The 24677-nt window shown below is 36.3% G+C and overlaps 1 protein-coding gene and 1 long non-coding RNA gene across 9 annotated transcripts in view; one reads left to right on the forward strand and one right to left on the reverse strand.

Moving 5' to 3' along the window:
- Positions 1–19847, reverse strand: LOC141376542 (uncharacterized). Its single transcript, XR_012387035.1, has 4 exons — positions 19623–19847; positions 17016–17129; positions 5430–5542; positions 1–1991 (listed from the first exon to the last, which is right to left on the reverse strand). It is a non-coding gene; the product is annotated as an uncharacterized lncRNA (long non-coding RNA).
- itgb6 (integrin, beta 6) overlaps positions 10876–24677 on the forward strand; it is a 44873-nt gene continuing 31071 nt past the window's right edge. For 4 of the 8 annotated variants that reach the window (XM_073916455.1, XM_073916452.1, XM_073916450.1 and 1 more), the window contains exons 1-6: positions 19612–19705; positions 19785–19854; positions 21561–21640; positions 23177–23375; positions 23635–23881; positions 24082–24247. Coding sequence is in view for 5 of the 8 variants with exons in the window: in XM_073916450.1 (XP_073772551.1) it covers positions 19800–19854; positions 21561–21640; positions 23177–23375; positions 23635–23881; positions 24082–24247 (747 nt within the window). In the remaining 3 variants the exon portion in view is untranslated. Of the gene's footprint in view, positions 11084–19611; positions 19855–21560; positions 21641–23176; positions 23376–23634; positions 23882–24081; positions 24248–24677 lie in introns of those variants that run through there. The other 4 variants (XM_073916453.1, XM_073916451.1, XM_003199426.7 and 1 more) reach the window with 2 other exon arrangements.

A 24677-nucleotide genomic window follows, 5' to 3' on the forward strand; every position in this document is an offset into this window, starting at 1 on the left:
CTGAATTTATCAAAGTGCAGAGACTTCTGAAGTATGATCAATGAAAACAGAAAGCAAGTGAGCTCTAATCGGGGTGTCATAGAAAAGATTGCGAATATTGTGTGAAAAAAAGTACTTTTGAAAAGATTTCAAACAAACTTCTTTCATGTTGTCATTATGAAAAATTATGATTTTTTTTAAATAATGAGTTTAATTTATTTTATAATTTACATTTTATAAAAAGGCAGCGGTGGTTGCCATTTGATCATTAAAATATTCTAGAAACCAAATAAAATTGTATATTTACTATAAACTACTGCATTTTAGTAATTTATACAGTGTTCATGCACCAATGTTTTGAAGTACCAACATACACACATTGTATATTTTGTCTCACAGGCAAAAACACCACAAAAGCAGATGGTGATGAGCAGATTTGATGAACCAATGCTCATCACAAACAGCTTCTCCTCATGCAGAGACGCATACTAATGAATAGAAGGTGCTCAGAGTCATTCACACATACTAAAATCCATCATGGTTTCACACAACACTAAAGTAATGCAAGTGAAGTCAAGTGTCATGCTGAGAATTCTGGGAAAGTCAATCTCTGTTTCACTGTCATCTCTTTGGAAGGTCACTTTGCACCTCTTTAGCTGAGAGAGGGGCCCTGTCGATGGGCCCTCTGTAATATCAGCCCACAGGGTTTTATCATAAATCCAGGAGATTACAGCTAAGACTCACAGGCACCTTGCATGTGTCTCTCTCTCCCTCTCACTGTCTGTGTTTGTGTTTCGCTGTGAAATTACCCCTCACGGTTTTGTTATAGTAAAAGTTTAGACACCATGTTTGTTGGCACATTGCTTTATATATGCATAATTACAGATTTGTTAATACAAATACCATGGTTAAAGCCATAGTGAGCCAAGAGCCAAGTTGTTTTTATAGTAAACCATGGCTTATTTTTCAGCAAACTTTATTTACTAGATCTAATTGTGTTTGTGTTTTGGATTGTATTGTTTTGCTGTCTCTTTTTTCACATTTCTTACTGTTTTGGACAGATGTTGGCTTCTTTATCTATATTAATGTTAAGTTCACATTTAATAGCATGTACACCTGTCTCTTTCCCTCTCCCTAAACAGCTGAGAGGACACACACGCCCTGTTTCCTGGTGGGAGTGTGAAGGTTAGGTGCATGTATGTATGGATCTACATGTCTGTGCTTGAACGTATGTGTGTGCGTGTATGTAGACAGGAGATGCATCTAGAACTTTTTCAATCTACACCATCACCACCACCACAGCAACATGTCAATCAAAACCCACATGCTAAACCCCACAATGGAAACAGGCCGTCACAGTAAAAGAGCATAACCAATTTTGCTGATAAATTCCAGCTAATAAATCAACTGAGATGCCAAAGTTCATTATATGGGGTACTGTTTCAGAGGCGTTCATACAACTGAGCTAAAAGAGTAATCTGCATTTCCCTGGTCATATACATAACACGGACAGTTTTTAAATATTAAATGATTGTATAAATTAAAAGTATTGTGAATTCAATAGTAATGTGTATTTATGTTGTGCTTTTATTGTGTATGGCCTTGAATTCAAAGCGCTTCACAATCATGAGTGGTCTCTCCACACCCCCACCAGTGTGTAGCATCCAGTTGAATGATGTGATGGCAGCCACAGGACAACGGCGCCAGTGCACTTATAACACACCAGCTATTGGTGGAGTGGAGTGATAGACAGTGATAGAGCCAATTCGGTGGATGGGGATGATTGCGAAGCCATGATCAGTAAGGGCCAATGGAGGGAATTGGCCAGAACACCAGGGCACACCCCCACACTTTTTTAGAGAAGTGCCATGGGATTTAACATCCTCGGTTTAATGTCTCATCTGAAAGATGGAACTTACTTAGTGTTCCCTTCACTTTACTGTATGTGGTCTCCCATCCAGGTACTGACCAAGCTCAGCCCTGCTTAGCTTCAGTGAGTAACCAGTCTTGGGCTGCAGGGTGACATGACAGTGGCCAGTAAGAGTTAGTTCACGCAAAAGGACAATTATATTATTAATTACTCATTCTTGTGCTATTCCAATTCTTCTTCAAAATGCAAATAAAAAAAAAAACATTGTCACAACATTCACATTTGACATTCACATTTGAGTAGTAACTGTAATCGTGCAAAGCTCCAAGAACACTTTTGTGTGCAAAAACAACTGTGCCATTCCAATTCTTCTTCAAAATGCAAATTACAATTACATTTGAGAGCTCCCTTATCCTCCATTGACCACAATGGTCCCCTGATTGTTACAGTACAGGGAAAAAAAAAAACATTGTCACAACATTCACATTTGACTTCAGTAGTTCAACTGTAATTGTGCAAAGCTCCAAGAACACTTTTGTGTGCAAAAACAACTTTGTTTGGCAACATCTTCTCTTCCTTGCTAGGGTTCTATTACTGACTCTAATGGCAATACCCATATAATTTTTATCCAACACAGGCTCACTGTGAAAACATACCCCTGTATACATTTCTGGAGAGCGTGAATTATGTAGCCAGAGCCACATATGACTGCATTTCATCTTTAAAACAATGCCACAGGTGCTTTGACGCCACTGATGGCTTCTGTTTCTTTTCACACTACCAGCAGAACGCTTACCTCCGTGTAGACGGCATTTCCAATTACCAGTCTGCACAGTAGCATGCTGAAGAGTACCTAAATGCTGAAGCATGCTGAAGAGTTGACCATGAAAAATGGTTCCAGAAAGCAGTAAAGCAGTGAAAACTTGGTAAAAAAGAGGCGAGGGCTTTTCTTTTTCTGGGGCGCATTTCTGAAAGCCATCGTTAGCCAACCAAGGTCGCAAGTTGTCATTACACACATAGTTTATTGATTTGGTGTTTCCCAAATCCATTGTTCCAACGAACAGTCGCAAACTGCGTCGCAAACTTAGTTCCTGACTGTGTTCTTTTGCCAGTTATCCCCCAGTTATCTCCTCTATGCCTATCCCCCTATTTCTTAAAGCATTAAAGTCCTCTCTCTAGGTGTAATTTGCTTTCAAAGTATTTTTACAGTTAAGTTTTAGCGAACTTCGTGTTTACAATTGCGCTCCCTTTGCAGTGCACTTAGAAATCATTGATGCCATTTGGAACACAGTTTTGGCTCATGTCGAAAGCTATAGGTGACCTTTTATTTAAAAGCGGAATTTATGTTACGTCTCCAAAGCTTGTGAAAACAAAAAATAGCATATGTTAATGCTTTTAATTTATAGTAGCTTATTTATTAAGTATCTGTACTGTATATAACATGGGCTTGTTGGTTAGCACATTTCTGCAGTGGTTTGCATGTGTCAAATTATAAAAGCAGACTTTTCAAAAACTAATAAATAAATAAATAAACAATATCCTACTTAATAATAATAATCACCATCAACCTTAATATTATTATTAAATTATGATTTTTGTCATTTCCAAATAAATTACAATTATTAAATTTAATTTCTTATTTATTTATATGATTTATATATGATATAATATATGTTAGCTTTTCTAAGTGAGTTTATGTTAATTTAGAATAGAATGTTCGATGTTCTCAATAATATTTGTAATGGAAACATCAGTTCTATATGTGCTGTTTACATATATTTCAATTAATATGGAAAACGAATGCATGTTTTTACCAAAACTTAAATTTTTTATGCGTGTGCATGTAAAACGATATAATATGGACAATAAAATTAAAGGGTTCTTCTCTAAAAAAAGTTTTTACCACCCCATTTAGAGCACCCTTATGGGCGTTTTACATTATAACCAGGGCTTTACATTAACTTTTTTGATCACCAGCCACTTTGAATTTGACTTTTCAGAACTCAAAATTAAGGATTTACCTAATTTATCTCTGACCACACCAAACAATATTTATTTCTTAGCCACAAATTTTAAATGTGTCAAACAAGCTAAATATAGCTGTATACTATACTTTTTATTTAACAAAACATTTCTTTTAAAAAAACAAAGAAAAACAATTGACCTAATTAATAATTATTGTCATGTATCAAAAATATGCACAGTAATCTGTCCTCGCTAAAGGTCTCTCAGATCACCAGTTAACTACACATAAATGGAGAGTTCATCTCATATGAAAGCAATGTTGTAAAAAATGATAATTAAACCATATAAACAAAAATAACCGTAAGCAAAAGAAAGCAGGTGAAAAACAAACTGTGATAATGGAAGGATGATCACATGGTTAAGGCCAATTAATAATCTGCTCAAAGCGAAAGCAACCGGTGCTGCTTACAAAATACATATTTGGAGCTCTTGAAAGCAGCAAGGCTGTGTGGGCATTAGCATTATTTATTTGCCTGACTATTTGAAAGAGATTTGATCACAGTTGCGTTCCAGGCACGCGTGCTTCAAGGAAGAAAACAGTCGCACGCATCACATCAGCTGTTAGCGCGACTGATTATCCTCTCATTCGGTATTCATCTGCTTTCTTCTGCACGCGCGAATGCCATTTTTTTTTTGTTAGTCGTGCTGTTTCTCCATTCTAAGATCTCATTTGCACGCATCATCGGTTTTTATCAGTAAGTCAGTTAGTCGACAGTAGCCTCTGGTGGATTTACGTGAGAACAGCAGTTGCAAATGGCATCAGCGAGAGAAATTTGAGATCTGAAAAAGCGACATGGCAGTCTCTGGTAGTTTTATGAAAACAAAAACAGCACAAACACATACCTCCTGGGACGTACTTAGTGATCTCCAGAAATGTATATAGGTGTTTTCTTCCCGTAGTAAATGCAAACCCCGATGATCTGCAAACAAAGTCAACTTTACAGTTCTTTGCTGCACAAAAGTGTTCTTGGAGCTTTGCATGATTATAGTTGAACCAAAAAAAGACACATGATAATGTTTTTGCTTCTTTTTCTAGACTTTGAAAGTCTCTGGACCATTGCCGTCTATGGAGGATTATTAGAGAGCTTTCATCTTTTAGATTTCATCTAAAATATCTTAATTTGTGTTCTGAAGATAAACAAAGTCTTTGCGGGGTAGGAACAACACGAGGGTGAGTAATTAATAACAGAGGTTTTATTTCGGGTGAACTAACCCTTATAATGTTTTCAAGGTTGAAAACTGCATTCTTCCTTTGGTAAAAAAGCAGTTTGTGAGCCGAGTAGCAGGCTATTTCCAAATTCATAGTATTTGAAATACGGTAAAGAAGTCAAGAAGTACCAGCAGAGATTATAAAGTGTTAATCCCATGAGTCCACAGGAGAGAATTTATGAATGGAAGTGGACACATAGGCTCATTCTGAAAACAGTCCTACATACATTTCTCGAGACCACGAATTATGTAGCCAGAGAAACGTATTGTTGAATTACATTTTTTCAACGGACGTTCCAGGTGGTATGAAACCATTTCTTATAACGTTTAGCAGCTGACCGCTTACCTCCGTGTGGAAAGCTTTCGATCTAAAACCAGCTTGTCCCGTTGGCTCGTCATGTACGTCAGTGGACTTGCAGAGATGCAGAGAGGAGTTGACCATGACAACAGGGTTCGAGTCTGGTAAAGAATGGTTCAAGAAAGCGAGTAAGACAAACACAGAATCCAAAAAATAAAATAAACAAGTAAATAACAGGGTGAGAAAGTGGTAAAATCTGAAAATGTGGTAAAAATCAGCTGAGGGCTTTTCTTCATCTGGATTGCTTTAGAAAATTGTTGGTTGGGTGTGAGGAAGTGGGTGGACGCGTCAACCCATAAAATTGAACGAGAGTGGGTCAGTCAGTCAGTCATTCAGTCAGTCAAACATTAAGTCAACAGTGGTTCTAGTGAGTTTATGAGAGAACAGCAGGGGCGAATGGCACTTGCGAGAGAAATTTGAGATCTGAAAAAGCGCACACAGCGGCCTCTCTCAAAAACTGCAAAATTAAGTACCTCCTAGGACATATTTTGCAGCCTCCAGAAATGTATAGGTACGTTTTCAAAATGAGCCTAGGTTGAAAGTCAAGCAACATAAATGATGCAGGTAGGTCACCCGATAAAGGCAACATGATAAATGTGGTAAATCTGATTGTTAAAACATTGTTTTAAACATTGAAAAAAATTCGTCACCTTAGAGTTGTAAGGTTTCAACTGACATTTTTTGTCAAAGTTGAGTTATTGGCATTTACATATACACATTATGGGATGTTTTTTTTAATAAGTTGTTTACATTTTAAGACTTTTTATAAAAAAAAAAAAACAAATGTTACACACATACAGTTTGCTATATGTAATGCAAAAACTTTGAAGCTCAGTATCTCAAAATCATTCAGAACGCAGAGAGAACCTTTTAATTCCAAGGTGACAAATTAGCAAAATTAAAAATAAAAATGTGTCCTTAGATTAGCAGTTTTCTGTATTTTGTAATTCATGTTTTTATTTTTCCCTGTTTATGCATGCTTTTAACCTCGAAATGTCCTAAAAGGAGACTTTCATTAACATTTTTATAGTTTAAGGTGATATATTGTCAAGGTTGGTGTTGTATATACGCTACAAAAACCTTGTAATAAACTGGCAGTACATTTTCTGCTACTTTACAGACTTATTTCTCTACATATTATTTCTTATACATATGTAGAGTTGAATTTTCTACAAATTTTGACAGAGCGGTCAGGTCAAGGTCAAGGTCCTATATTGCAATTTAGAACCGAAAATAAACGAAAAACAGTTCTTAATCATAAAACACAGAAACTGTTAATTAACTAAATTTTTTTTTCTGTGTATATAAAACGTACTTTTCTAAACACCATGAAGTTCCATTTCAAATGGAGTTAACATGTATTTACAAATGATAAATGGATTATTTTTGGTTTTGGACCAAAAATCTTGTTTTGATGAAGTTAATGGAGTTAATTTAGCTAACTATAAAGCCACTGCAATGATGTAGGGCCCAAGGTCTATTTGTGTGTGTGTGTGTGTGTGTGTGTGTGTGTTTGTGTATGTGCGTGTGTGCCTGTGTGTGTGTGTTAACCAAAAAGCTCATGCTGCCCACATAATTTTCCTTTTGACTTCATATAAAAGAGAGGCTTCACTCAGTGTCTCTCATTCTCTTTACTTTCTCTCCGTTTCACCACGTTCCATTCATACTTCAGCGAGGAAGAATGAGGAGTGAATCTGAGCCATTCATTTCGGGTGAGTGTGACTGCAGCCCTCCAACACATCCACACATGCGGTACGCGATGGGGACTTTCTCCTGACTTGGCTAATGATGTTTTCTATCTCTGACTCACACACACACACAGGCTGTCGGATAATTTTAGATTTTCATTAAGATCTAATTTGGTATCATTGCAACCCTTTGCTGTACCCCTCGGGGTTGTTGATTTGTGCGTGTTGGGATATTAAAGGAACGTTAATAGATATTAATAGCTCAATAGATAAATAACTACATAAAATACAAAATTTTAAAACTAGAATTTGAAAATAGAACTTTAAATAAATCCAGAAATCCAGTATAAAATGGGGCACCTACGATGCAAGTTAATAGGACCATTTTGGGAAGGTTTAATGCAGAAATATGAAGCTTTTTTACATTCATTCATTCATTATACACTATTTACTTAGCACTTAGCACATTAGCACTGTTGCCCCACAGCAAGAAGATTGCTGGTTCAAATCCCTACTGGGTCAATTGGCATTTTTTTTTTTGGAGTTTGCATGTTCTCCCCGTGTTCGTGTGGGATTCCTCCGGGTGCTCCGATTTCCCCCACAGTCCATGTGCTATCCTTGAATTAAATGAGCTAAATTGGCCGTAGTGTATGAGTGTGAATAAATGGGTGTTTCCCAGTATTGGGTTGTGGCTGGAAGGGCATCTGCTGTGTAAAACATTTGCTGGAATAGTTGGTGGTTCATTCCGCTGTGGCGAACTCTGAAATAAAGACTAAGCTAAAGCAAAATGAATAAAGTAAGCCATTTGATTTTAATTGTCAAACTTACCAAGAGTTAGTAATATTATTTCACTTTTTAGTCCAATCATAAATCATATTAGAAGAGGGCGGGGCAAAATCAACAAGTTGTACAATGACATCAGCAAGCAGAGTCATAGATAAGGTAACATTGCTTAGTCAGCATTTTTAATCAGAAACAAATTATCTGTGAAAACAAGGGTGCTTTCACACTCAGCCATAATAAATAAAATCTTAATCATAAAGTTATTATGTAATTACTATCATAATGAACAGATTCCACAATGAACAGATTTAAGGTGGCTCATCCACTGTAGAAAACATGTGCTGGATAAGATGGCAGTTCATTCCACTGTGGCAACCCCTGAAGAATAAAGAGACTAAGCTGAAGGAAAATGAAAGAATGAATGTATGAATGAATGAACAGATTCCCACTTTTGAAGCGCCAAACAGGCGTCAGCCAATAAGGTCTCCTAAGTGCAGTTCAAAAACCCCTTATGAGTACAATAACATCAAGAACATTGACGTCGCCCGGTATGGTGCAGCCGTGGCCTAACCCTGGAGCCAGGGCCAGGGTTGGGGTTTGTATGCAAGTGCCTAGTGGCTGGGTTGTTTCCCACGGAACCCAGCCAGGCTAAGCCCGAAGGAATGACGTGGGACCATCCTTCCGCAGCACCTTAGGAGGAGAAAGCAGCTCCACATTGACACTGTTTACAACGGAAGTGGGGAGCTGTTGACCTCGACTGGGTATGTGGTCAGATGGTGGAGAGAATACTTTGAGGATCTCCTTAACCCCACCGACATGTCTTTAATTGAGGAAGCAGAGAATGGCGATGCAGGGGTGGACTCACCCATCACCCAAGCTGAGGTCCCTGAGGTAGTTTGCAAGCTCCGTAGTCAATGAGATTCACTCTGTGTATCTTAGGTCTCTAGATGTTGTGGGGCTGTCTTGGCTGACACGTCTCTACAATATCACACTGCAGATGAGGATCTGGCCGATGGTTGAACCTAGGATCCAGAAGGAACAATGCAGTTTTCGTCCAGGTCATGGTACACTGGACCAGCTCTATACCCTCACCAGGGTGCTCGAGGGTTCATGGGAGTATGCCCAACCAGTCCACATGCGTTTTGTGGACTTGGAGAAGGCATTCTGCCGTGTCTCTCGTGGCATTCTGTTGAGGGTGCACCAGGAGTATGGGGTCAATGGCGCTCTGTTAAGGTCTGTCCCGTCCCTGTATGAACAGAGTACTAGTTTGGTTCGCATTGCCAGCAATAAGTCAGACTTGTTACCAGTGCATGTTGGACTCTGGCTGGGCTGCCCCTTGTCACCAATTCTGTTCATAATTTTTATGGACTTGGGCTGGAGGGGGTCCAGTTCGGGGACAACAGAATTTCATCTGTTATTCACAGACAATGTTGTTCTGTTGGCTTCATCAAACATGATAAAGAATCAGCCTCTCCAAGTCCGAGTGGTGCTCCACTGAAAAAAGGTGGTCTGCAATGTCCAGGTTGGAGGAAAGTCCTTACCCCAGGTGAAGGAGTTCAAGTGTCTTGGGGTTTTGTTCACGAATGACGGAAGGATGGAACGAGAGACTGACAGGTGGATTGGTGCAGCAGCAGCAGTAATGCGGTTAATGTACTGGATCATTGTGCTAAAGAAGGAGCTGAGCCGAAAGGCAAAGCTTTCGATTTACCGGTCAATCTATGTTCCTACTCTCACCTATGGTCATGACCGAAATGACAAGATCGTGGATACAAGCAGCTGAAATAAGTTTCCTTCACAGGGTGGCAGGGTGCACCCTTATGGATAAGGTAAGGAGCTCTGTCATACGGGAGGAGCCGCTGCTCCTCCACACTGAGAGAAGTCTGCTTAAGTGGCTCAGGCTTGTTTCGGATTTCTCCTGGACGCCTACCTACGGAGGTGTTCCAGGCATGTCCCACCAGGAGGAGACCTTGGGAAAGACGCAGGACAGGCTGGAGGCATTGGCTGGCCTGGGAATGCCTTGGGATCCCCTCGGAGGAGCTGGAGGTAGTGTCTGGGGAGAGGGAAGTATAGGGTTCTCTCCAAAGACTGCTGCCCTCGTGACACAGTCCCGGGTAAGCAATAGAAAAGGATGATGATGCATAAACATTCGATTAGTCAGTACTGAAGCCAAATCTGGAGCTTATCTAACAAAATAACTTATTATAATGATCCAAAAACCAGTATACCTAAATTTATGTTACAGAAAAATATTAAAGACAAATTTTAAAAAGAGGGAAAATTAAGAAAAGCAGAAAAATTGAAAAATATTGTTAAAATTTTGTAGGTTGTAATTTTTTTGCAATATTTTTCTTGAATTTAATTGTATAATCTTTCAATTTCTAAATATGTTTGGTGACTACCATGAATATATCTGTTTAGGAAATCTATTTTGTTTAAATGCACTAAAATACATTGCCTATATTCATTGAGAAATGGATAAAAATATTCATTTTTCAATTAATAAAATAAATAGTTTTTATCATTATTATTATTATTTTATAAATACAATATTTACTAAAGTTTCCCAAATACCTGAAGGTCAGAATTACTTTTGGTGGTAATCAACAGTATACCACAAAATTCTCCGGAATACAGCATGTTTTTAACATGAAATATTTCCCAGTGTAGGCAGAACCTGACACACACAGACACACACACATACTGGGCATGCTAAAACCTGCTACTAAACTAAAAAAAGCACCTGACACTGGTGGCGGATTTGACTTACCACAGAATCAGTTTCATTGTCTGGCAGACTACAAAAAAAAATCCCCACTGACCTACATGCTGTGCGCACACACATTTAACAAAATCCACTCACACATGCCCATTTGGCCTGTCAGACTCTCGCTCGCTAATGAAGAAGCTTCAAGCTGTGTGTGAAGCCCTACAGTTGCTGCCGTCATTCATGCACAAAAGTGTGTGTGTATGTGAGAAAAAAGGGGCTGAGGAAGGGAGCGCAGGCGTCATGCTCCATAAAATCTCTGTATAGTTTGAGCGTCCTATTGCTTCCGACCCACACTTCCAGTCGGACAGATATTCACACACTGCAGTTATCGCCGTATCCCACTTGCCTCTGTGGTTTTGGTATTGAGAGAGAGGACAGCATGCTAGCAGCCGAGGCCTCCAGGGGTGAGTTATTCATTCTTATTCAGCCAAAAGTTGCTCAAACTTCAACTCAAGTGCTTTGAGCAAGATATCCAGAGTGTCCAAAGTTGGTTTGATGTAATTTGAAGAAATGGTTAAAGTTTGTATAGTTTAAATATTTTGGTTAGCGGCTCCGAAGCAGGTTGAACAGTGCTTACGGATCAGACAGGATAGGGTGTAATGAAACATAGAATAAGGTAGCATGAAATAATGTGAGAATTAAGTTTGGATAAATAAGGACATATTATATGAAAGTTTTTCTGGAACAAGATTTAAGATTAGTGGTTAGTGTAGGATAGGTGATAGGTTATAGTATGGAACTGCATATGATGTGATAGCTGTGATTTATGATAGGACAACACTCCTTTCAAACACTGCATTTTTGTAGATAAAAAACGTTGCCAAGGTACACAACTCATGGTTTCCGCAAGGGCTAAATTTTAGGCCTTAAAAAGTCTTCAATTCACTTCTTGTCTTGTATGTCTTAATCAAGTCTTACTTTTCATATGTGCCTGTCTCCGATCATGAACAAACTAATCCATCTCAAAAAACTTTCAACTAAACTCTTTTTACCAATAATCTTTTTTTTTTTTTTTTTTTTAAGCAAAACTCATGTTAAAAATGTGCATGTACTCAACTAGGATTTGCTTGTTTTGACACATGATTTAAAATAAATGGCAAAGAAATAACTAATTTGTTTTTTTTTTTTTGGATGATGCAAGTAAACTTGCACCAAAGGACCAATCGGGCCATTAGAAAAATCTACAGTGTTTAGCCCTGTATAAATCTGAAATGTCATTCATAACGATCTTAAAAAGTGTTAAGGCCCTATCATACACAGACATGTTTGCCCTGACGTGTTGCTATTTTCAGACCAACGCAAACTTAATTTTCCTGTTTTCCACCACCTTGTTTAAAAAAGCAAATCCATTTGCGCCACTTTGTGGACTCATGGGTGTTGCGGCCTTGAAAAGAGGTGTATTAGGGCGCATTGTTGGCACGTTGCTATTTTAAAGAACTAAAATAGACTGTACAATAGACCAGCTGAAAGCAGGTCAAAAGTCCAGTGCAGAGTGCGTTAGTTATGTGCCCTGCTTACACATTGCTTAAAGCACACAGGATGTACAGCAATACAGACATATCTTTACAAAGGAAAAAGAATTAAAGGAACAAATTATTACAGAAATTAATACTTTATACATAAATATAAAAACCACCGTCTCCATGCCTTTTTCATCTCGGGAAGCTTTTTTCAGTTTATTCACAGAAACTTGCTTTTTTATAATGTTATTATTATTATTATTATTATTATAATTATTAATTATTATATGCATATTTATATTTGTTTTATTAAAAACAAGCTTAGATTTGTCCATCTGTCAAGTTTTAGACCATATGGGACATGTATTTCCACGTCAATTTTGATAAAAACTCAGTTTTTTTAACACTTCATTACTCATTGATGAACTTCATTGTTCATTAACTCATTTGCTGGAAATTATAACTGAATTTAAAAATAGTTTTGAAACAAATCTTTGCGCTAAACAAACAAAATTAATTATGTAATGGATGTCTGTGCATACAGCACCATTTCCTTATCCACGAAAGAGAGAAAGAGAAAGGGAAAGTAAAGGTGGATTGGAGAAGGCTCATTCTTTATCCTTGCGCTGCAGATAGTCTGTTTAACTGTTTTCTCACTAGTGAAGCGTTTGTTTTTTTCACTTACAAAGTCTGCAGTGTAAATAGCAAATGCACCATAGTGCAACACAACTGACTCTTAAAGGGAATGGGAAATGAGACTCTGATTGGTTTATTCTCAAAACATATCTATAACTTATTAAGAGAAGAAACACAATCCTGTTAGACCATGCGCCATGGTGAAGACTGAAGAGCATATTTTTCTATACTTAAAATAGCAAAAGTAGATTCAGACATGTCCTTAATGCTTTTGCGCACTGCGCTTGAGACTTTGCGCCTAGATTGTTAAAATAGAGCCCATAAAGTTGACTTTGTGAAAGCTGCAAAAACCCTGAAAACTGTATTTTTTTATGTAATAATATGTACCTTGAAGTTTTTACCATTACATACCCTTTAGGTTTTCCCAGAGATGGGTTGCGGCTGGAAGGGCATACACTGCGTAAAAACGCACTGGATAAATTGGCGGTTCATTCCGCTGTGGCGACCCCAGATTAATAAAGGGACTAAGGCGAAAAGAAAATAAATGTTGAAGAATACCCTTTAGGTACACAATATATCCTTTGAAAAAATACTACTCCAGTGACTACTTTTGTACCTTATTTTGTGAGTGTGGGATAGGATATCTGATATAACACACTGTTATATTATAAAAGAATAAGATAAATTAGGATAACTGTAGGGTATGTGATATAATATCATATAGGATGGGATACAATATATGTTCGAATTGTATAGTATAATAGTTTAATATAGGAGAGAATATATAGTATGAGTAGGATTCAGTTTATTACAGAATGCAGTGGAATTTTGGATAGAATGGTGCATAGGATAGGATGGGATGGGATTGGATAGCCCTTAAGTACTTGAGTATAAACTTAAGTACATCTCCAAGTGTGTTTTCAGAAGCATTTGGACTTGGCCTGGACATAAACTCAAATTAGCTGATCACTTAGTCATATAAACCATCATCTTGGAATCAGACATGAGGTCCTGTCTTGTCTGGACTTGAGTTCTACAACAGCATAGCACAGGTTAAGATGGGATAAGACGGCACACAACAAAAGCAGTTTAAATTGAATAAATAGTTCATGGTCTATACTATTATGCAAAGCCTTAACATCAGTCTGACTCCTTCATGGCATCATCTCTTTTCTTAAATGTACATTAAATCTCCAAATACAAATGCAAGTGATCAAAGTAGTGCCTTCCTAAAGAGACCTTTTAAAAGTCTGTTTTAGCAATAAGTAAATTTGGATGGTTATTTCAAGGAAGTAATCTGATGCATTCTCCTAGTTTATATTAAAAGACGAAGCCTTTAAATGTACACAATGTAGTTTTTTTTAACAGTTAAAGTGTTAATTCACCCAAAAATTCAAGTCTAAGACCTATATTCTTCTTTGGAACACTAATTTGGATATTTTAGATGAAATCTGAAAGCTCCCTCGTCCTCCATACCAGCAATGGTCCTGAGATGTTCAGTCAAGGAACCAGAAATATTGTCAAAATACTCCATGTGTCTTCAGTGGTTTAACTGTAATCATTTAAAGCTGAACAATCATTCTGTTCGCCTATTTCTGTCTACTCTTCCACATCAGATCATTAGGGTGTGCGTTTACTAAGGGCTATGAATGGATGTGAAAAGTCACATAGAGACTGGGCTACATTGCAACAATCATCCGATGAGGCCTAAGTAATTCAGGATATGCTAAAACAAGAAGATTGGTTCAAGGTGTGCTCACTCATTATTGAAGATAAATCTGAACAAAAACGAAAACATCAAGACACTCTTTAGGAATAAAAAATGCTAAAGCAATATGTATGAAATACCGTCTTGTAGTGTAAAAAACAGTGTAGTTTGTTTTTTATAGTTCAATAGATTATATGAAAGGTAAACGGAAACCTGTTGAAAAAAGGGGGGGTTCATCTTAAAATTAAAATTCGATCATCACTTATTCCCTTCTTCCAAACCTGTTTGAGTTTCTTTCTTCAGTTGAACATAACAGAAGTTATTTTGAAGAAGGTTGAACTTCTAGCCAGTGGCTTTCATGGTATTTTTTTTTTATTATGGATGTCCATGGCATCAGTTTCCAACATTTTTTAAAATGTCAATTATTATTATTTGCTTTTGCGTAAATTATCCTTTTAAATATAAAGTTTAAAGTGTTTTCCAAAGAAATAATCCTCAATAAACACATATTCATCTCCTTTACAATTTCAGAGGAAATCTCAACAATATCCCTTTGCTCAGATTTGCCAAGATGCCAAGGAATTTTTATTAAAAAAAAAAAAAACAATTAAACACAAAGCTGATACTTTGATACATAACCAAGACTTTTAAGTAGTGCAGTATCTGAGCTACAATGTATCCATGCAATCACACCCTGACCTTGAATTGTGTGGGCAAAAAATGAAAACAATCCATCTATTGTAACAGTAATCATAAAAAAATGTATCCTGAGGTCACACCGATTGACAATCCTAACAATCGTAAGTTAATCATCACATACAGTCGTTCTTCTGAAATATGAAAACCTGACCTGTGCTCATTTTACAGGACCTGACCGGTTAAACATTGACATTGTTTTATCTATGTACGTCTGTGTTTTCTGTGGTCTCAGACAGAGGCTGAATCACAGCTCTTTGCAGCCAGGCGTGGCTCACACACACACGCATGCATGCGTGCACACACACCTGCTTTCAGCCATATAGAGAGGAATGTGTCACAAGCAACCACACTCAGCAAATATTAATATTACTCAAGGCCATGGGGATTCCCAAAGGCTTTGCTAAAGAATCAGGCTGTTCCCATATGGATATATATATATATGACAATACTATACAAAAAGTCAAAAGGTCACCCAATGGGTGTGTGCTGCAAAAATGAACTGAATTGATTCCCAACAGATGGGATCGTGGAAGCCATATGTTTTAAAACCTATTGAAAGGTGTTTTTCCTATATAAGCTGTGTTGTGATGGGATCGAGCAGGTGCTTGATATCTATAGTAAAGTGCTGATAAGGCATGATTCATGGCAGGGTCATAGCCTGAGGTTAACCTCGATGTTTGCTGGAGGCTTGTTGTCAGTTCTAATTACATTTAACTAATGCGTGTGGACATAAATAATACGGTGCAGCAATCAACTAAACAGTGAAAGATAAACATTTATGTGGAGTTCATACTGATGGCAGTTTGCAAAAACAAAACATTATTAAACATGACAAGCAGTTATTCATATTTAGTGTTGCCAGCATGAGTGACAGGTGATGTTTTATGTGCAAATGTGACATTATGGGCGACTGCCAAAGGGAGACAGTAAAGCCCTCATGATCTGATTCCTGACAGGAGAGTCAAACTGGAATCTCAAGTCTGATTTCCCCCTTAAAGTAAATCAGTAGTACAGTTTAAGTGTATTTTAAGTATGTTTTCATTATTTATATAAAGTACATACAGTTGAAGTCAGAATTATTAGCACCCTTTTGTTCTTTTTTTCTCTTTTTTAAATATTTCCCAAATGATTTTTAACAGAGCAAGGAAATTTTCACAGTTTGTCTGATAATATTTTTTCTTCTGGAGAAAGTCTTATTTGTTTTATTTAGGCCAGAATAAAAGCAGTTTTTAATTTTTTAAACATCATTTTTGGGACAAATTTATTAGCCCCTTTAAGCTATTTTTTCCCCTATAGTCTACAGAACAAACCATTTTTATAGAATTACTTGCCTTATTGCCCTAACCTACCTAGTTCACCTTATTAACCTGGTTAAGCCTTTAAATGTCACTTTAAGCTGTATAGAAGTGTCTTGAAAAATATCTAGTCAAATATTAATTACTGTCATCATATCAAAGATCAAATAAATCAGTTGTTAGAAATGAGTTTTTAAAACTATTATGCTTAGAAAATGTGCTGAAACAATTTTCCCTCCATTAAACAGAAATTGGGGAAAAAAATAAACAGGGGCGCTAATAATTCAGGGGGGCTAATAATTCTGAATTCAACTGTATATAATTATTATCCCTTATGTGCTGTTCAGGATGTTTTCGTCCACTCTGGGGTGATTTTGAGGGTTAATTTGACCACAACGTTTTCTGTGTTTGAGTAAAGGGAATGCTTTTTGGTGACATCTTATTTTGACTAATGTTTTAGGAAAATGCTTTAAAAGTGTTTTTAAAAATTCAACAATACACGCAAACGCACTCAATACACTGATGAAAATTTACTTACCTTTTTGTTATGTTCGTGGCTGTCTTTGTCCCATTGACTTCCAGTATAATGATATTTTTGATTGCAAATCCTGGCACCATATAATCATACATTCTTGATTGTTGCTGATTTTCCCTATTGGGAAGAGGTAAAACATTTCATTTTAACTGCTGATCATCAGTTGGCATAATAGCATTACAACACATTTACAAATGTTACATTTCAGTTAACCAACAATGGTAGACAAAGTACACAAATCAAGCACTTATTAAAATACTATTTTAGGAAAACTTTAGTTTTAGTAAACTAAAGTATTCTTTTTCAATTGCACTGGGAATCAAAGTTTAATGTAATAAAAGGTAAAATGAACTTACAATGAAAATACACTGTCAAAAATGCGAAGTTTATTTTTGTTAAAATCCAGGTTTTAGTTACACAAGTTTAATGAACTTTTAAGTCAACTGAAATGACTTGCAAAGGTAATTTGATTCAACTTAAAAATACAAAGCAGCAACAATTTGATTTCAAGTGTTATAATATAAGTGTGCAAACGAGTGAAAATGTACCTAGAACATAAAAATGAGTAAATAGTGAAAAATGAGTAATGAGTAAACAGACAATTTATAAATATGGTCACTGGGAAAATGTGTTGTAAGTAGACCTCTATGGAACATAACTTGTTTAATATATATAGTATGTGCAGTGTGGAAGATGAATGGCTATTAATTACATTTGTTTAGATATTATACTTGGATAAAGGCTCGAGCCTTGGCTGGGTCAGCTTGCATTTCTGTGTGGAGTTTGCATGTTCTCCCTGCATTTGTGTGGGTTTCCTCAAGGTGCTCCGGTTTCCCCCACAGTCCAAAGACATGCAGTATAGGTGAATTGATTAAGCTAAATTGTCCATAGTGTATGTACTGTATGTGTGTGTATATGTTTCCCAGTGATGGGTTGCAGCTGGAAAGGCATCCGCTGCGTAAAACAAATGCTGGATAAGTTGGCGTTTTTTTCCGCTGTGGCGACCCCAGATTAATAAAGGGACTTAGCCGAAAAGAAAATGAACGAATGGTTAAATTCAATGTAAAATACACCAACAGGCTGCATCCTTTCTTACAACTTCTTCAAACTATCCCCTTTATCATTTAATGTTTAACCAGTACCATGGTGATAGGAAGCCAGTTCCCCTCAAGTTCACACTAGAGTCCAATTACCAAGCTAAAGTTCATTACATTGACTAGTCTGTGTGACCATATTAGGCTTTTTTTTTTTTTTAAACAATTTTTTGGTTGAATGTAGTTGTGTAATATACAACCAAAAACAACTTCCTGATTTTGTGCTTGTGCTATATTTAGCCCTATATAATGATAAAAGTAATAATCATAATCAGCACATGCAGTGGCACAGTGGGTAGCACAATCGCCTCACAGTAAGAAGGTTGCTGGTTTGAGCCTCGGCTGGGTCAGTTGGCATTTCTTTGTGGAGTTTGCATGTTCTCCTCCCGTTGGCTTGGGTTTCCCCACACATCCAAAAAACATGTGGTAATTGGGTAAATTGTCTGTGTATGTGTGTGATTGTTTCCCAGTGATGGGTTGCGGCTGGAAGAGCACCCGCTGCGTAAAAAAAATTTGCTGGATAAGTTGGCGGTTCATACCGCTGTGTAGAAGAAAATGAATGAATAATAATAATTATTATTATTATTTATATTATTATTATTATTAACAAAAACCTATTGTAGTTAAACAAAAATAAACTAAAATTAACCATGGTTTTTCAAACAATATTTATAGTAAAAGTGTATTTATATGGATTATAATCTTTATCATCAGTACCTCAGAAACCCATGCCTACTACACTTCTACCATAATAAAATCCTGTTTAATTTTTTTTTTTTTAGAAATTGTCATTTCTTCCTTCAAAGACAAAGAATCTGATATGTTCTGCTCATTTTTCAGTCTTCAAGGTAACCCGTGTGAGAAATAATATAGTATAGTAAGTCCTAAAGTGTTTTGAACTATACTATATTAACTCCTTGAATGCATCTAGTGGTCATTCTAACTTTGCTGTGGTAATACAACTACTATAGTAATAAAATACCCAGTGGGCTACTGTACTATTTTCTACAACTAAATTATAGGATATTTCATACTAGGCTACAATACACCACCGTTTACTGTAGTAAAATTTAAAGTATACTAACGTTACGCTTATCAGCTCACTATACAGTCGACCGTCTGTAGCATTCATTAACGTGTAGCTAGTATATTACACCTTGTGTAATACACTTTGTATTTTGTTCAAAACAATATGGCCTACTATTGACATGCAATATATTTTTTACGTGGGGTAGCAAATCTCATTCTCAATGTCGCAGCTTTTACCACATTAAACAGAAGTGAGAAAGACATCTGAGTGGAAAACATAACCGTAGAAAGTGCCACTGTACTCGACAATTTAACAAGATAGAAATACGTGAGCATTTTAAGGCTAAACAAAATGACTAAATGAGCACTATAGCCTAGTGTAAATATTTTAATGTCAACCTGTGCTTGTCATAAACGACAAGTGAAGTACACTGGAGAGGCTGTGAGATATCTATGTGAGATTTTAGCCCCTGTGAGAGTGGCTTACCTGTTGTGTTCTCACTTGTACGGAAGTGCATATAAAGGTTGGGCAGGTAAGCGCACGCGCTGACTCTCAGTCTGTCCGTCCAGGTGAGCTCGCGCTACATGATCGCATCCCGCGGTTGTTTGCCTGAGAATATGAACTGTGTTGTTTTTCTCCTGTGATTAGACACCGTGAGGACTAATGGGGATTGTTTCACTCTGCCTTGTCCTTTACTTCTGGCTCGACTCTGTCGGAGGTAAGACTCACTCATATATTTGGTCAATCATACACATAGGCTACTGTCTATACGTGCAGTTTCGTTCCTCATTCAACTTTAATTCCGGAGTTAAATTATTGATCACTTAGAACAACTGAAGTTTGCAAAAAAACTTATCAATATTATTATATAGATTTATTTATAATCTGAAAACTGTATAACATCACCTGTTGAGCCATTATAGGATCGTCTCATGTTTGTAGAATTGTGCTTCATTTCAGGTATTTACATAACAGTTGTAGCTTTATTTCTTGTTCTACATGCTGTCATTTGATTATGTAAATATTTACTAGATATTGAAGATGACAGTATGTATGTACATACATACAGTTGAAGTCAGAAATATTAGCCCCCTTCAATTTTTTCTTCTTTTTTAAATATTTTCCAAATTATATTTAACAGAGCAAGGAAATTTTCACAGTATGCCTGATAATATTTTTTTCTTCTGGAGAAAGTCTTATTTCTTTTATTTCAGCTAGAATAAAAACAGCTTTTAATTTTTTTAAACACCATTTTAGGAACAAAATTATCAGCCCCTTTAAGCTAATTTTTTTCTCAATAGTCTACAGAACAAACCATTGTTATACAATAACTTGCCTAATTACCCTAACCTGCCTAGTTAACCTAATTAACCTTGTTAAGCCTTTAAATGTCACTTTAAGCTGTATAGAAGTGTCTTGAAAAATATCTAGTCAAATATTATTCACTGTCATCATGGCAAAGAAAAAATAAATCAGTTATTAGAAATGAGGTATTAAAACTATTATGTTTAAAAATGTGTTGAAAAAATCGTCTCTCCGTTAAACAGAAATTGAGGAAAAATAAACAGGGGGGCTAATAATTCAGGGGGGCTAATAATTCATTAATAATAACACTTTCATTTTCTTGAAATCTAATTGTTGCTGCTTTGTATTCTTCAATCATGAAACTGTTATTATTTTAATACCATTATCCTTCTGTGACAAGAGAAGATAATGAATATGACAACAAATACAAAAAAAAAAAAAGAACTAAGAAGTATGTGGAAAAAAAATGCTTTACAGATTCATGCCTCGTTGCATGCTGGGATCAAGCCACTAACCACTTTTTTTTTCTTTTTTTTAAAAGGGTAAGCAATTTTAAACTCAAAATGCCTCGCTCCAGTTCACCTGGTGTGTGTCTGCTGGTTGACATTCAATTTATCTTTATTTTTATAGCGCTTTTACAATGTAGATTGTGTCAAAGCAGCTTAGCATTGAAGTTAAAGTAAATTGAAACATTCAGTTTTCAGAGTTTAAGTTCAGTTTAGTTCAGTTCAGTGTGGTTTAAATTTCACTGCTGGAAGTACAAACACTGAAGAGCAAATCCATCGATGCGCAGCTCCACAAGTCCCAAACCAAGCAAGCCAGTGGTGCCAGTGACGAGGAACAAAACTTCTCTAAGTGATAAAAGTGAAGGGGGAAAAAATCTATTATATATATAATGAAACAAAAGTGTAAATGCATTTTAAATAAGATGCATTACTTCAGTTCTTACAAGAGAAGCAAAAACTATATAAGTGCTTTTTTTGTGCGCAAAATATGTTTTGGCAGAGAGTAGAAATATCAGCTGACTTTTATGGTTTTGATGTTGCGTGAGAAACATTAGTTGCATTGAGAAGAGTGAACCACATCCACAAACCACGCTGCGCTGTTGTGTGTATGCAGGGACGTGTTCTCAGATCAGTGCTCTCTCTTGTGACGATTGTCTGCAGCTCGGGCCACAGTGCGCTTGGTGCACACTACAGGTAACAGCTTCTCCTCAGCGCTTTTTGCTTTCAAAGTTGTTTCATGATATGATTTAACATTAGAATTGCATGGTGTAATATAATGGAGACATTTTTGTTTAAATTCTCCTTCTTGTCTGGTAAGAGGACTGAATAGTTAGAAAATAGTTTGTCCCATTTTGTCAGTTTAAGTAGCTGTTAATTTTATTGTTTTGTTCTGTTTATTTAATGTTTTTATGTTTAGTGAATAAGCTGTATTTCGGTTTTGTGACCTGTGAAGGGACCAAAGACAAACTTCTAATTGATAATGTGATGAAAAATATTATATATGTGCTTATTTTGTGTAGGCAAACATAAATCACATACACAGTCACATACTGTACAGACCTTTAAAATCTGAAACACTAGGGTTACAATATTTAACACTTTTAAAGGGTCAAACTGCATATAATATAATATAATATAATATAACATAATATAATATAATATAATATAATATAATATAATATAATATAATATAATATAATATAATATAATACAACATTTTGAATAAATCACACTACAAATATTACATATAACACAATTAAAAAATTAATTCATTCATTTTCTTTTCGACTAGGGTTGCCACAGCGGAACGAACCGCTAACTTATCCAGTATATGTTTCACACAGTGAATGCCCTACCAACTGCAACCCATCACTGAAAAAAACAAAACAAACTTGTGTATATATATATATATATATATATATATATATATATATATATATATATATATATATATATATATATATATATATATATATATATATACATACAACAGTTCTGTCTAGTTCTCGAATCTGACTGGCTGATAGCTGTGATACAGTTAAGTTATATCAGCAACCGTACAGCCTCTTTACCCTTTGTGTATTACTCCGCCTACATACAGCAAGCAACAAGCAGACACTACAGATCTAAAGTTTAAAAGATGCTTGCTCAGCTGTTTAACTGTCAGCTTATGATTTGAATCCAACACGGAAGAAAGTAGTTCCTCATACGAAAGGGTTTTTGAGACTCTCCATGTTTAATTTTGTTTCATATACACAATTATGCCGTCAAACTGTTGTATAAACGCAATATCACACTCGTAGCAGTGATATTGGCCTGCGGCCTCGTGCCAACACAAGCCTTTCACCAGTGCTGATATACAGCCATATCGCACTGCTACTCGTGTGATATTGCTCATATATATATATATATATATATATATATATATATATATATATATATATATATATATATATATATATATATATATATATATATATATAYATATATATATATATATATATATATATATATATATATATATATATATATATATATACATATATATATATATACATATATATATATATACATATATATATATATATATATATATTTTTGTAAAGCTTAAATTATTAGTGCTGTTTGTGTTTAAGTTAATTATATCCCTGTGGAACACTGTAAAGTAATAATTAATCCAAAGTAATAACTAATCCAAAAGACTAACCAATATTCAAAATATTTATTTAGAACTTCACAGATTTTTTCCCAGTTGATGAGAGATGCGACACACCGGAGGCTCTTCTCCAGAAGGGATGCTCTGGCGAATTTGTGGAATTTCCCGTCACGAACGTCAAAGTACTGAAGGATCAAGGTTTAGGAAAGAACTCAGGCCACACCAATGTGTCATACATCGCACCGCAGAAGATGCGCCTCCAGCTTAGACCAGGTAAAACTGGGTGACACAGATTTGAAAATCAAAGAAATGTCTCTGTCAACCCACAGCAGCTGCGGTGCCTCCCCTGACAGAAACTTTAAAAAGATTTAGTCATTCAGGGACAAAAAAAACAACAACTACAGACAAACTACATCAAGTCTACAGCGTAAAGTGGGCGCTTAAAGAAACACTTTGAACTGGAAAACATTATACCACACTGGAATCTTACAATGTGCCATTTTGTGCTTCATCTGTCATTTTTCTTCCACAGGAAGTCAGCTGACTTTTCAGATTCAAGTGCAGCAACCGAAGGACCATCCAGTGGACATTTATTACCTGATGGACTTGTCGGCGTCCATGTTTGATGATCTAAAAAAGATCAAAGACTTGGGTTCGACGCTCTCAAAAGAGATGGCTAATCTTACCAGTAAATTCAGACTAGGATTTGGCTCATTTGTGGAGAAACCCGTTCTGCCGTTCATCAAGATAACCCGCGAGGAGCTGGCCAATCCCTGCAGGTGATTCCCGAAAGCATACCAGATATAAAGTGTCTGCCAGTGTAAACCCAGAAAGTAAGATGAATCGTGACAGCCGGTGTTAGGTTTAATTTCGACCAATCGTATTTATGACCTGTGCATTACGTCACATGACATCATCTTCCATTTAGAGGTGATTGATGAGCTGTTTCAGACAATAGAATGTCTCTTCTCTTTTACAGGAGTTTTGATTTAGAATGTCTTCCCACATTTGGATACAGACACCTCCTGTCGTTAACTAGCAGCACTGACAGGTTTAATGAGATCATCTCCAAGCAGCAGATATCGGCGAACATTGACATTCCCGAGGGCGGCTTTGATGCCATCATGCAGGCCGCAGTCTGTGGGGTGAGTTGTTTTACACATCCTATTCCCTTTAATATTGTTAAATATGTGTGTGTGTGTGTGTGTGTGTGTGTGTGTGTGTGTGTGTGTGTGTGTGTGTGCGTGTGTGTTTTAGGAAACATCATCAAAAAAGGTTTCTTTATATCAGTGTACCTCAACAACATTCCTGGGGGACCACCAACACTGCATGTTCTCGATATCTCCTTTGTCTCTCATACCCATTACAGGTCTTTCAGTCCCTGCTAATGAGCTGATGATCTGAATCTGGTGTGTTTGGTTAAGAAGACATAGAAAATATGCACAGCTGGTGGTCCTTCAGGAACATGGTTGAGAAACACCACTTTAGTATATGTATAATCAGGAGTACACATAACTGTTAGGCAGGTGCACATTTAAATAAAGTACAAAATTTGGACCAGGAGTCTGATTTATA

The sequence above is a fragment of the Danio rerio genome, chromosome 11 (assembly GCF_049306965.1).
Source record: "Danio rerio strain Tuebingen ecotype United States chromosome 11, GRCz12tu, whole genome shotgun sequence".
NCBI lineage: Eukaryota > Metazoa > Chordata > Actinopteri > Cypriniformes > Danionidae > Danio > Danio rerio.